The sequence below is a fragment of the Sparus aurata genome, chromosome 9 (genome assembly GCF_900880675.1).
Source record: "Sparus aurata chromosome 9, fSpaAur1.1, whole genome shotgun sequence".
NCBI lineage: Eukaryota > Metazoa > Chordata > Actinopteri > Spariformes > Sparidae > Sparus > Sparus aurata.
The window spans coordinates 23,205,999-23,220,068 of record NC_044195.1 but is presented as its reverse complement, the minus strand read 5'-3'; the positions used below and the strand labels follow the sequence as shown (position 1 = coordinate 23,220,068).

Sequence of the window (14,070 nt, the reverse complement as noted above, 5' to 3'; positions counted from 1 at the left end):
TTCATAAAAATATTTTACCATCTACATGATGTGAAAATGACCAACACTTCCTCCCCATCCTCATCTCACATCATCACTCCGCTCGCCTCTGTTAGATCGAGAGCCACAGGCTGACGTTCCGCGACAACGCCAAGGCGCGAGTGGACCACGGAGCCGAGATCGTCGTCCAGTCTCCCGGCCTGTCGGGCTCGGTTTCTCCGCAGCGCCACCGGGACAGCCACCTATCCTCCTCCGGCAGTCTCAACATGATGGATTCGCCGCAGTTAGCCACCCTGGCGGAGGACGTCACTGCAGCTCTGGCCAAGCAGGGCTTGTGAACACTGGGTCTCTGGATTCCCGCTCTGCACCCGAGGCGTCCTCGCCCTGATCCCTTTGAACTTCTCTGCCCACTTCTGCCACCCTGAGGGTCGACCTCAGATAAACCACAGCCTCTTAACATCTCCTCTTCAAGACCCAACATTCAACTCTTAAGTAGAGACTCGAATTAGGAGCTACTGTACGGTTCTCTTTATTTCCTGTCTATTTTAAATCCAAGTATGTGCTATTTCTTATTCATTTCGTTGGCCTCTCTCTTTTTTGAATGATGTTGCATAGAATAGTTCAGTCTGAGCACTGGTCCTAGATTAAGTGGTTTACACAAAGTAGAGACCAGGTATTGGCTTGACTGGTCCTGGATCAGTGTTCTGAAGAAGCTACAGCCTTTTTTTCTACATTAATTAAGAAGTAATGCGGCCAAGCGCACCACGCAGCACGTGTTGTTCTTGCTCGGTAAAAAGTGCATGGACGCCAAACCCCCTTAACGAACCAAGCATCCTTACTGCAAGTCATTCTTGTCATCCAATATATAATATATTTAACAAATATATATAGAAACATGTATAAAAATACAAGTTCTTCGCCATCTACATATCCTGAAAACATTTTAAAGGAAGCAACAATATGGCTATAAAATATACCTGTAAAATTGCATTACTGCAAGAACTAGGTCATGTTATGACAAGCATGTATTGATTCTAATATTAAAAGAGGCTATTTTGTAATCTAAAAAAAAAGGATTTTAGTAAGTTATTTCCTCAATTATTGGATAAAGGTAAAAACAAGTTCATGTTTTGTAGTTATTAGTTGTTTACAGTGTAATGCTTGGTGACAATGTCAGACAGCTGAATCGGTGTTGCTAAGGAATGCATCTCAGTCCTGTTGAAGAGAATCATACACTTGTACCTGCTCAGTAGTTCAATATAGACGCCTGTTTATACATTAAAAACAGTATTAAACACCGGAGCTCACTCCACAGACCTCCGTCCAGGAAGGAAAAAACAAATATCTTGTCGTTACAGCTGCAGATATTCGGCTCACGTGAATGAACAGTACAGACACTTCCTCCTCTAACGCAGGCTGATGATGCGCTCGTCAGGACTGCCTGACTGTTGTGTCGAACCACCGAAGAAGACGCTTTGAACGCGGCCTGAGATCGAGCAGAAGATGCAGCTACTCTGAAATCTGTCTGTGTGTGCGTTTTTTGGTGCAGATCCCATGCCGTTTTACGACGTATGCTACTGTATCTGGATGTTTTGTTGCAATATGTGGGAGAAGAACGTGGACTTAAAAAAAAAAAAATATTTTGAAAAATCCATTTAAAAGACAATTCATGGAGAAAAATAAAAAAAAACGTCCGAGGGGAACTCGGATCCTGTTACATCTGTTAGGAAAACAAGTGTTTGGGTGATCTAGTTACTTTTTTCAGACACCGTTTGTGGTATATCCTGCCTCCTGCCTAATTACTGCCCTCACCTGCGACTGTTTGTTTGCTTCTGTGTTTTTTCTGCATACCCCATCTCCGTGTGCCCCCTTCCCACCTCCCCGCTCCACCCTACAGCAACTGTAAATGTATTTAAAAGGTCAAGTAGATGTACGCAGTTTTTCTCTTGTTGATATGACACCAATTACAGTAATTAATGACAATAAAAAGGACAAAAAGTGATACCTGAGGGCTGTCTTCTGTTCACAAGACATACCGTGCAGTTAGAGGTCCGGTTTGTAGGATTTAGGGGCAGCAGATATTAAAGTTTCATTCTAAGGTGACAAAAAAAACAACGATTCTTAGATTCAGGTGATTATAAACTAATGAAAAGATAGTAGATTAAATTCCGTCTCTGCAACGTAAATCCTACACACTGAACCTTTAATAGTCCTTCGTTTGTTGGGTTTTGTTGGGTTTTTGTAAATACGCTTTTTTACTTTCTATTTGAAAATTCAATTGGGTCAATGTGCTACCACCACAGGATGGCGCCTGTAACACCCAAGCTGCATGAAGTTACCTAACAAGCGTAACATTATTAATTTCTCTAACATTACGTCAGCCAACATTGGGTACATAAGGCCTATCATTTGCTGCGATCTTGACAGTCAATTGGGGACAGTGACATGGTTGGTTAGCGTGCTTGTCTTGCTGTTAAACATGCCGTCAAATTATATTTAGTTATCCAAAGCGCTTCTATGAGCTGAGCGAACTAGTTTTTCTCCAGTCGCTAAGTCGTATCTTAGCTTTTTTCCAGCCGTCAGTCAAACATGCAGGTGTTGTCAGATATGAGATATGGCTTGTGAAAAAAGTTAGACTTTGATTGCATAATACATGAAAACTTACATGAATAGTTTAGATTTTTCATTTCTTCAGCAAGTGCATTGTATAAGCTGCATTACTTTTTTACTTATGTCACTGTTTAACCTACAAAAACAGGGAAGTGACGGGAGAGTGGTATCAGTGTTTTCATCTAACACGAAACAGCGTATTTCCCAAAACGTCAGACTGTTTCTTACACATGCATCTGGCTGAGTCATGTATGCAAATGAGCAGCATCAGACAAAAAGAGTCAAAAATGTGGCAGTAAAATGGGAGTTTGTGAAAAGTTTATTGTGAAATGGCAGAGGATACAATAAGTTAAGACCTGGGGATGGGTTTGGACGAGGAGTAGATTAATTTTTTGATGGCCAGTCCTGGTCAAAACCAGTCACTTCACTGGCAGATAGAGAGCTAGCCAGACAGTAAGTGATGGGAGGGGATGGTCATGAATATCCCACGGTCCCCTCCATCACAGTTCCACTGTGAAAACAAGTGACGATGAAAAAAAAAAAAAAAAAAACGAAAAAAAGGAAACATTGAGAGGGAAACTTGGATGACGATGAAGAAACATCTTGTGGGGAAAATCAGGTCGGCTTTCCGTAGAGTGGGATGGAGGAGGAGGAAGAGGAGGAGGAGGAGGAGGGGGGAAGAGAAGCACCAGTTGGACAAAAAAAAAGGTGTAGAACAAAACAAAAGGATTCAGGAAATGACATCTCATAGTCCTTTGTTCCCCCTGCTTCCTCAGGTGGTACAGGAAACAGTGAGTGGATGTCGCGACACCATGGGGTCTGCACTTACACGATGCTCACCACCGCAGTGGCAGGGTCCTTAAACAGACATGATGTGCTTGACAAAGGCTGCAGGTGGCGACCAGGGGGCGGCAGACAGGGTGGAGAGAAGAGAGGGGAGATGAGTGAGTGAGGAGGGGAAGGTGGACAGACTTTCAGCATGAAACAGTTGACATCGTGACTACAACACGAGAAAACATACTTTATTGGGAAATTGACGCCTCACTTTCTGGGTTAGGTGATCGTTTAGAGGGGCGGTCAAATTATAATATTGTTATTATTTTCTTGTGTTTTTTTATTTGGCCTGGTCCTCTTACGCTTGCTTCCTTTTCTTTCTACATTTTACAGGCCCTCCTTTAGTTTTTCACATTTCCAACTGATCTCGCTGCTAGATTGTTAACGCAACAGGGAGGCAAGCAAGGCCATTGGTCCAACAAATTTCCCAGCATGCCTTCCTCGGTAACTTTTGGGAAGAAAGCTTAAATAAATGGTGGCTAGCCTCAGCCTGTACATCGTTTTTTATTTACGATAACACACAATATTCGGACGTTCCCATAGCCTGAGGCAAAATGTAGATAGGTTGTAACTCAAAACCAACACTTGTAGTGAAGTAAAACCACAGAAACTGGTACTGACAGCTGCTAACTGATTAGCTGATTTTAGAAATTGATGCAAATTGGAACTTTTAATTCAGTTAGTTGATGATAATGACTGATAGAAAGGTAGGGCCGGTGGGGAGAAAAGCGTCCGACCAGTCCAAAAATGTGACGGCCCAGCGGGATCCGTCCTGGCGTGCCATGTGGCATTTAAAGCAAATTGTGCTGATTCCAACTTCTTAAATGTAAAGATTTGCTGCTTTTCTTTCTATCTTTCTGGTATGAATCTGTAAATGAGGGTTCTTGGGGTTTTTGGACTGTTGGTTGGACAAAAGAAGCCAATCAAATGTTGGAGCCTACATTACCCATAATACAACTCAACAGCGTCTTATATTTTCAAACGTTGGTAAACTCCCTCCAAAGCCAAAGAAGACACACGGCTCTTCTGACGGTGTGGTATCATCTGTCATTAAGTAACCTGGCAACCCATGACTAAATGACATATTTTACAGATATTTATATATAATATTAAGTTCTTACACCCCTTAAAATTCAGAAGACCTTCACCCTGTGAGGCTTTGGCGACCCCTAGTGGGAGCCCAAACCCCCTGGGTGGGAATCACTGTGGAATCTAACAGACTGTCAAAATATAAAAAGTACAGTACAACCTATAGAGCCCTTAATGTTCTATAGTGTTCTTAGCGCATATTGTTCTTGATGTCATGTTGTGTCTCACCCTCGTAGTTGACACAGCCGTTCTCGTCCTCCTGTCCTGCCATGAGCGCATCAATCTCAGCCTCAGTCATCTTCTCTCCTGTAGGGGGAGGCAGAGGATGACAAGTATACATTACACACACACACAAACACACAGTACGTGCACACAAACATACACAGAAAGACACACAAGCGCCCCGGCCTGACTCACCCAGTGTTGACAGAACGATACGCAGCTCAGCACCCATCACTGTGCCGTTGCCCTCCTTGTCGAAGACGCGCAGACCCTCAACATAGTCCTCAAATCCGGCCTTGTTGGGGCTGTTGATGATGGTCTGGAGCATGGGCAGGAAACCATCGAAGTCTACTCTCTTGGCAACCATGTCTGCGTGAAAGAGAGCAGAGGCGACAGTCAGCTACGTGCAGAGGTGGACGAGCCAGGCAGGTTGGAGACAACAGCAGCCACATGGACACATTTTTCAGCACTAATAATATATTGCCGATACATGTTTAGTTTCTCTCCGTATTTTCTGTGTATCTGGTACTGCTTGCTACAGTCTTGACTGTGCAGAGTGAGGTACTGTTTCAGTAATCATTGCACATCATGGGGCTGTTTTACCTCTATAGGAAATAGAGATTAGCAGCTACATGGTGTGCAGATGAGAGGCACACATCATGAGGACCACCAGACCCATTTATGAATTAAAGATAAAGATACAAGATGTGTAGCATGTCTGACCTCACCAAACATCCCAGCAGCAGGGTGTGGAAAGAGCACTGTGATGTACCTCATGGTGCCGTGGGCATTTCATCCACTAACTGGCAGCTCGAGCGTGATATTCAGCCCTGTTGACTATGTGTGTGTTCAAAATATGTATAGGCTTCGTTTCAGAGACACTTTTGCAATCAGTTCCCAGGCACATTTAAAGTGCCGACTCATTTCAAGGAAAAGGAGAACGTGTTATTTGACTGATCACGACTGATTACAGCCACAAAAGCAGCTATTTTTTTATTGCTTCTTCCAAAGATGTACCCATCACCATCGGAACAAACATCACCTTCTGTTCTGATCTACTGATCGGTTATAGCAAGGTTTGTTGGAAAGTGCTGCTCGTAACACCGGATGCTACAGATCATGCTGACATCCACACAATAGTCTTTTTTTTTGGTCATTTTATCATTATCATTAATAAAACAAAGGCAGTCCCTTGTTTGTCCGGCAGTCTGCAGCAGCCTTTGACTCCCAAGAAGACTTAAATCATTTATAAATATCCAAACGACCTATAAAACCCTAGCATAATCATAAAACGTCATGATCATCGTGTCTCTTACCGTCAGCAGTGGGGTTTCCCAGCAGCTTGGTCACCTCCTTGTTGGTGGGGTTCTGTCCCAGAGCGCGCATGATGTCGGCGATCTGGTTGTAAGCCACCTTGCTGTCGCCCACCCTGTCGAACAGGCCGAAAGCCTCCCTGTAGTCTGCGGAGAGGAGGGACGAGAGGACATCATCACCCTCATGAAGCCGGTGTCCTCACATTTATCAACTTATTATACTATTATATTGGTATGAAATTGTTTGAGGGACAAACTGCTGTCAGCCTCTTTTGGTTTTATTCTCTTATTTGTTTGCGTAACTGTTTTACTGTGATTGTGCCTGGTCCATCGCTTTTACTCCTTTGAATTGTAATTACTCATAATGACATTTGGTGTTCTGCCTTCTTTGTTTTAGCTCCTCTCACACTCGACCTCCTTGTGTTTGGCTTGACTGTGTGAGTGTCTATTTTGTAATATCGTCTTCCTGAATTTCCTGCATTTGCTTGTTTGTAAACTCTGTTTCTACAAGTGCTACATATATAGGGACAGGTCCTGTATAAAGTTAAACTTAGTTAAACTAAGTCAGAGTGCAGGGTATTTCTCATTTTATTTTCAATTTGTGTATTGTTAATTACAGCACTGAATTAAAACAATAATTGCAGTTTTAAAATGATGTTTCTTACATTCATGACGTTAAAGTACTGCACTAGAGTTTCATCCGCAGTTCCAAATATAACACTGAAGCCATCAGTGGATCAATTTGTGTATTTTTTTTATATTTATGTCCTTTAAAATGTTTATCTGCCTTCATGTCCAGTTTTAATAAGGCAACTAATACCTTTGAACCTGTATTAATCAACACTGTAACTTCAAAATGTTCTGTGCTGTTTCATGTTGAATATATACCCTCCATGTCCTGCAGTATGTGTAAAATGTATTTTTCCAAACAGCAGACGTAGCTGGGGCTGTTGGAACACCTGCCAGCAGGTGGAGGCAGCTTGTCTGCGACCTGTCAGCGTGTAATAAGGGCAAGATGTCTCCATAGGTTGTGGTATTTTGGGCTGAATGGGACCGACTCCTGTCGCGCTCCGTCACCCTGCGTACTATTTCTATCTCAGCTGTCTCCTCTCTCTCTCTCTCTTTCTCTCTCTCTCTCTCTCTGAACCCTTTTAAAAGACCACCTTGGAATTGATAAACATAGCTGAGAATATGAGCCCCCTCCCTTTAAAGGCAAGGCCCCTCTGTGGGCGAGCGGAGTAAAAGTAGGGAATGCTGACTGCAGCGTACGGGCAGCCGGCCAGGAGCGGTCTGCTCCGATCCAGTGCCGGGGGGTCAGAGAGGGACCGGCGGGGCGCATTCTTTTTGTTAACGTGAAATGCTTAACTGTCCTAAAGTATCCTCGCGTAATCCCTCAAATGAGCTGCTAGAAATTCCTCTGGAAACACTTGAAAAAGTTTGATATCACTGATCTATTTACACCGAGTCGCTTTCCAACAGCAGCGAGCAGCCAACAGACAACCTGCAGTTCATGTCAGGACGCAGGGATTGGCTGGATTGATTTGTGACACTCGGGTCCCCCACTTATTAAATGAAGCCCCTAACATCCAGCTCTATTAACGCTTTCTATTAACGAGTTCACTTCAAATGTGCGGGACACGCGTGTGCTTCCTTTGCTTCCAGACTATCAGGTTTCACAAGACAGAAATGACAGAGGCGACCATTTGTTATGGGACCTGTCAGACCCTGCGCCATGTCTGTGGCAGGCTGGCATTGATCTCACCTTTAGTAGCCTATGTTGTTACTCTCTAACGTTAAAGACCCCCCCCCCCTGTGAAGTGATTTTTTTTTGTTCCAGACAGGAGGTTCAAGGTGTTATGTTGGGGGGGGGGGGGGGGGGGAAGATGAGCTGGAGGTGTTTGGAGGTGTACTCACCATCAATCTGGTCTGCGCTGAACTCGATCTGGAAGCCAATACAAAGCAGCCATATTAATACAGGACATTTTCACATGCCATTTCATCATCATCCCGACCGCTTTGATTGGTGGAGGCCAGAATAACCAGGCATCTCCGCTCAATCAGGATTTATTAATCAGGTCTGCGCAGGGATTAAACGTTGTCTCTTTGCCAAAATTAGCTTCATGTGGTGGCACCCGATCTGCGGAGGTCCATCTTTAGCTACATTAACATGTCCACATTTGGTGTCACCCTGCATTGCCATCACTCACTTGTCACCAGTGTGTTAAGTCCAATCCAGAGAACAGGGGGGCGTGGTCTGAACCATGGTGAGCTATCCATGGTTCTAGTCATGTTCCACAGTCCTCACCTCTGTGCAGCTCTTGAGTGTGGTCATTCAAACCTGCAGCTGCTGGCTCTCATTTACTCACTATCACTATACTGTGCTGCATATGAACCTGTGTGTGCTGATTATGATCTGCATTAAAACAAAGTCCGGGTTTAATCAGACTTTGTCCAAAAGACACCAACACCACAATCAATTCATTCTAGATCTGTTGCATGCGCCATTAGGCTGCATTTGCACTGTGAGCACGTTGGCAGCTATGATCAAAGCAGTCCTCTGTTATTCTAAAAAAAAAATGAAAAACATTCCTCAAGGAGCCCTCTCAGAAACGCTAAAAGTCAAATCCCAGCTCCACCTGAGCAGCCATCCTCCTATCTCCATCCCTCCCCACGGCAGAGCTCATGCGTTCACCGGTCATTGTACCTTGACTGCGGACAGGTCGACGGCGGGTGCGGCAGGAGCAGGAGCAGGCTCGGGTGCGGGTGCGGGTGCTGGTGCAGGTGCAGGTTCGGCCTTCTTGGCGGGAGCCTTAACGTCCTTCTTGGGTGCCATCTCAGCTGATAGTAGAAATTACTTTGATCCTGAAGCACAGACAATTCCCGCTTTGGGTGACAACACAAGGAGTGTAGAACAGAGTGGAGGGGACTCGGAGCAAGAAGTCACCGTTTGGGCGTATATATATGAGGCTATTTTTCCTCTTGACCCCCGTCAACGCTGTCCCCGTGTGAGGATTGGATAGCGGATGGGAGGGGGGTGTGTGTGTGTGGAGGGGGTCCTCTCTAAACATGGAATATGGAGCTGCGGGCCAGGTGGTGTTTATTTAGGTCATATATCGATAATCAAAAACGAAAACATTGGAAACCACGGCGAGGGGTTACCTGGGGCCAAGTGCGCGACTTCCTGTTCCGAAGTGAACGGTTCCAATTTTACGCACAGCGTTGCGCACCATTACGAACAACCTGGAGGCATCCGAGGAACATTCTCGGCCACTTGTGGCTCGTGTTAGTGATTTAGGATTTATGAGGCACGTCATTTTGGACCTGTTTTGCATTTTTTTTTTAATGTCATGTGACAAAAAAAACAATCTGGCATCTCTGGGAAAACGAGGTATTAAGAGGCCAAATCGTGGAATTGCATGATATCTTTCTAACTCTGATAAACAGCAGGCTCTGTCAGGCAGAAGTTTATGTTTCAATGCATGGTCAGAGCTGGAAATAGGGCGAGGAGAGTTTCCCAGAAATGAAAAAGGAGTTCGTAGTCATATGCCACGCAGGAGTGTCGGGGTGTGTGTGTTGAGGGTAAATTTACCTAAATTCTGTTTACTTATCGTCTAGTTTCAGGGGTTTATCTACATTTACATATTCAGGGTCTCACATTGCCAGCTAACAACATGATCAGTTTCAACAGGGTGGTGACTATTCTAAAAAAAATGTTGCCTTATGATTGGACACTTTTTTTTTTTTTTTTTAATCCACCATGATATCACTGATGATGTGAGAGTAACTCATCTGTAACCGCAGCTCTGCCGAACTCATCAATGGCTCCATCTTCACTCACTGTGTAGCCAAGCATTGCGCTGTGCTTTATTTGAAATACGGCGCGGCTCCGAAAAACATAATCAGCCTACACGAGGGTGAATTTGGGGTAAATGTGTATGAAATGATGCACAACATATCTAGAATATCCGTAATGGTGCAGCCATTGGAGCGTGGCATATTGGGAAGAATATTTCACTCAGTATGAGCATCTCGCATCCGCTGAAACAAACACATTTAGAAAATAAATACGTGGAAAAGTTTTTGGCAAGGAAGCCGATCAAACTAGTGCAAATGTGGGCCGGAGGAACTGTCAAAGGAGCCAGCTTTAGGTGGTGGACAGGTGGTGGAAGAGGAGTCTTTCAGATCTAATAATGAGCCCTTGTTTATTTCTAGTCACTGACAATGTGTGTCACAGCACCTGTGTTCAATTTAGGGCTCTTTGTTGGGGGGCCGAGCGGTCCCAAACACTCCAGGGGAGGATGTGACGTAAAAAGCTCGGGGAGATGAAGACCTAGTGGCGCTTTCAGCTGCTGATGCCAGTAACCCAGACAAGGCTAAGAGTGCAAATTCTGTCTCCTTAATTCTCGTCTATATCTGTCTCCCAGTGCCAGTGGTGCAGCCCTGCCCCCACCGCCTGCGACAGGGCCCCGATGACGAAGGAACCGCATAAATTCCTCCACCGTCCCCAGCCCCCACTTGCTTTCACTGACCCCATCTCCGCGAGGGCAAGCCAGAGAAAGCCTCAGTCCCTCAGCTGTCATCTGGGCTCACCCCCGGCACCCCACTGCACCTTCTTTGAGTCTAACTTCCCTTCACTCCCTCCCCCTATAGAAACTCTGCCCTAGTCCTTGCACCTGTGCTGCAGTCCAGTGTGAGCTCCACTATAGAATCTTAATGGATTCGGCAGCCTGGTGGAGCGGCGCTTTATTAGGACGTGATAGCAGGTTCAGCTTGAGGAGACAAGCTCAAGATCATTAAGCTGACAGGGAAGATTTATAGCATGTATTATATGTATACAACACCGAGTCGTATGTGACATTTAGGGGATATTTGGGTATTCATTTAAAAAAAAATCAAATGTGAGTTAGTGTGCGTGTGTGAGCAGTGTTAAAAAAAAAAAAAAACACAGCCTGCAGTCTTTCCGCTGTTGTCCGGGGCCAATTTGCCAGTTTCCATGACAAACATCAAAAATAACCTTTCAGTGTGGTTAACGTTCGCTCCGGCAGCTCGAACAAACAGGTTTCTAAATACGTATTAGTGTGCTGTTGCTGAGTCCTTCTAAGTATCGCATAAGGGAAGATAAACGATCTCCTTCTGAATAAACATGTAACCCTTTACTTATTCATCATCGGTGCCCAGTGAGGCCAGATCTTGTGAAGGGGGGGGGGTCTCAGCTGAGCAGTGACACATGCCAGGTGAAGATCAATTTCAACGACCACCCTTGGTGACCAGTAGTGCTGTCCGTGATGGCAGAACGATGAAAGAGGAAGCGGAAACTCAAATCAATAGTCCCACTCAAGATTAATTTATTAAATCCTTCGTCTTTATGCCGGTCAGGTGCACATCTTGGGTTAAAACATGTCCAAAGAAGTACAAATCAAGGAGACACTTTGCTGACTTATTTGACAGAAATGTCAACGCCTTATTAATGCACTTTTATCCAACTGATTGTAGTTTTAGTTCTGCAAACACTGCAAACGTCGGCCTTCCCCAATAAACAAAAATACAGCAACAAAGATAGGAGCTTGAGTAATTAATGGGGCTCTATGTAACATTTTGTAGTAATTCACATGTATTATCCCCTTTTTCTATTGGTATATGTGAGCAGATTGTGTCATTCAACGTGACATGAAAAACGAGACCTTCCCCGTCTCGCTCTGTTCCCTGAACAAGCCGGTGGGCGATTCATTTAAGGTGTTCAATGCAGCTGGACTGCGGATTTCTTTGTGAAGGAACTCGGGTCAGATTGTCAGCAACGGTCCAAAGGATGTTACTTTATGCACGTTCTCAAGTACATCGTCTCAGTGCCTCTCTCCGCTCTGCTAACAGAGAGCAACAGTAGCTGACCTTTGTGGAACTTCTGTGTTGAGCCATCAGTTAGTTAGTTCATCCTTGTAGACTCAATTTCTAAACCAGAGCTCCTTTAACTACAGTACGGCTACACTTTTCAGTTTTCTAAACCAAGAGCTTAAGTCAGCATGTTCAGATGCTAAGAAAGACAGCGCTAACACGTTAATGTTTAGCAGGTATAATGTTTACCATCACCATCCGGGTTTGGTGTGTCGTATTTGCATTTGGTTATTAGCGCTCAACGCAAAGAACACCTGAGGTGTGATGGGAATGTGATTCATCTTGATAGATCAGTGACATTAAAATAAAGCAAGAAATTTGAATCAGAACAGAAAATCTTCATTGACTAAACAAACTAAATACTCTTTCTGTTTTCACGACTGAATGAACTAAATAAACAAACTGACCTGAAAGGTCAACACAGTTTCATACTGTTTTACTTCGTTTATATGTGGCGGACCCTGCCACCTTTCTAGCGTCAGACAGTGTTTTTGGGACCTTACCTTCCTCCGAGAACAGCTTGTTTATTCAGTTAGGAAAAGAAATAGTTTTCATTATTACCTCATTAATATTGTAAATATTGAAGTTCTCTAAAACTACATAGTGCCCCTTTAAAATGAGGGTGAGGCTTATATTAATGTGAAGACAGAACAATGCACGCATCATGCAAGTGGCTGGTTAGCCTGCTGTCTTCCATGCTTAGACAATACTGAGCTATATATATATCCCAGTTAGGGCAAAGACCATAAATGACAACTGTCTGACCTACTGACTTTTTCTTTTTTTTTTTACATGACCTGTGATGCTTTTTTTGGCACTCTGGTCTTCCAGTTGGCACACTCGTGCCCTAAAAGTGTTGTTCTTTAACCCTTTTTCTAATTCAACGAATCATGTATGAGTTTACCTTTAGAGACGTAACTTGTTCGGCAAACGGTACTTGTCAAACTCAAAGGTTTGAAGTTGGTCAGTGTCTTTCTCCCAACGCAGCCGCGTTGAAACATTAGCATACATTTTATTTGGAGCCAGTGGGATAATTGGGACGTTTAAGCACCAGCAAACAGTAATGAGAAGCAACAAAATGGAAGAGAACAAAAGGGGTGAATTAAAACAAAACACCATTATTAGCCTAATACTTTATTTTATTTAAATCGTTTCACCCAATTTGCATGAGCATTCTGGAGTGATATTAGCGTCTAGAGAGGGATGCTGCGGGCTATGAGAGCTCACACGCAGGGATACAAAATATGTTAATTGAATAAAGCGGTGACTGTGGCAAGCTTTACTGATTTTCATCAGACAAGATAAAGAGGCTTTCTTGGGATTGTAAAAGAAAGGTTTTGGGTGGGGATTGAATCTATTCTTTCTGTGTCACCTCCTCACCCTCTAGCTTTGCCCTTGTGGGAGGACAAGCGGGGCATTTCATAATATCAACTCCAGGTTTGCTTCAGGACAGGCGCTATAACTGTCTCCTCTCAGGAATGATGGTGTGCTCTTGTGCTTATGCATGCATAGTAACCTCTCACATTCACCCTCAGTTCATAGTGTTTCTTATTTGGATCCCAAACTGATTGAACTCTCCCTGAAGACAAGAAGTAGGAGAAGGAGAAGAATTCTTAGACGAAGGCACTGATTTTAAGACACAGCACCTGTCCAAGCCGTGCTGCCCTCCTACGCTAAGCATGATTAATGAAATGTGAAGAACCTGAGCTTGAGGGGGAAAAAATAAAAATAAAAAAAATCATGCGATGAGTGCTGTGTGGTGTGAGATTCCGAAGATGACGGATGCTCCCGGGGTCAATGGCATTCTGCCACTGTGGGGAGTTGGAGCGTTGAGAGGGTTTCTGTTTAGAAGGAAATGACAGAGTGAACCGATGGACTTCCTTTGCTGCAAAACATGCGGCAGAGGTCACCCAACCATCTGCGATGACTAGAGAGTAGGTTTTGGACTCTAGTTCTGCCCCTTTACCCCTCCTCCTCCCTTTTCCAGCACCGAGCGCTTCCTTCCCTGCCCTCCAACCGTGCCAAAAGGAATGAGGCTGTAACTGAGCCTGGGGGCACAGATGGAGCCTATTTATAGTCCCCACAGAGAGGTGTGAAGTTTCTTGGGATTTCCAAGAGCGGGGGCCATGACTCC

General features: G+C 44.3%; 2 protein-coding genes across 2 annotated transcripts in view; one reads left to right on the top strand and one right to left on the bottom strand.

Annotated features, from left to right (window-relative positions):
* Positions 1-1,981, top strand: part of map2 (microtubule-associated protein 2) — a 104,064-nt gene extending 102,083 nt beyond the window's left edge. The window contains exon 21 of the mRNA XM_030428755.1: positions 96-1,981. Within this exon, the coding sequence (XP_030284615.1) occupies positions 96-317 (222 nt within the window). The 3' untranslated portion in view covers positions 318-1,981. The remainder of the gene's footprint in view (positions 1-95) is intronic.
* Positions 1,982-2,895: 914 nt separating this feature from the next.
* On the bottom strand, positions 2,896-9,013 carry myl1 (myosin, light chain 1, alkali; skeletal, fast). Its single transcript, XM_030428754.1, has 6 exons — positions 8,752-9,013; positions 7,962-7,989; positions 6,051-6,194; positions 4,930-5,103; positions 4,741-4,818; positions 2,896-3,477 (listed from the first exon to the last, which is right to left on the bottom strand). The coding sequence occupies exons 1-6, from the start codon at positions 8,878-8,880 to the stop codon at positions 3,449-3,451; spliced, it is 582 nt and encodes a 193-aa protein (XP_030284614.1). The 5' UTR covers positions 8,881-9,013; the 3' UTR covers positions 2,896-3,448.
* Between the last annotated feature and the right edge of the window lie 5,057 nt (positions 9,014-14,070).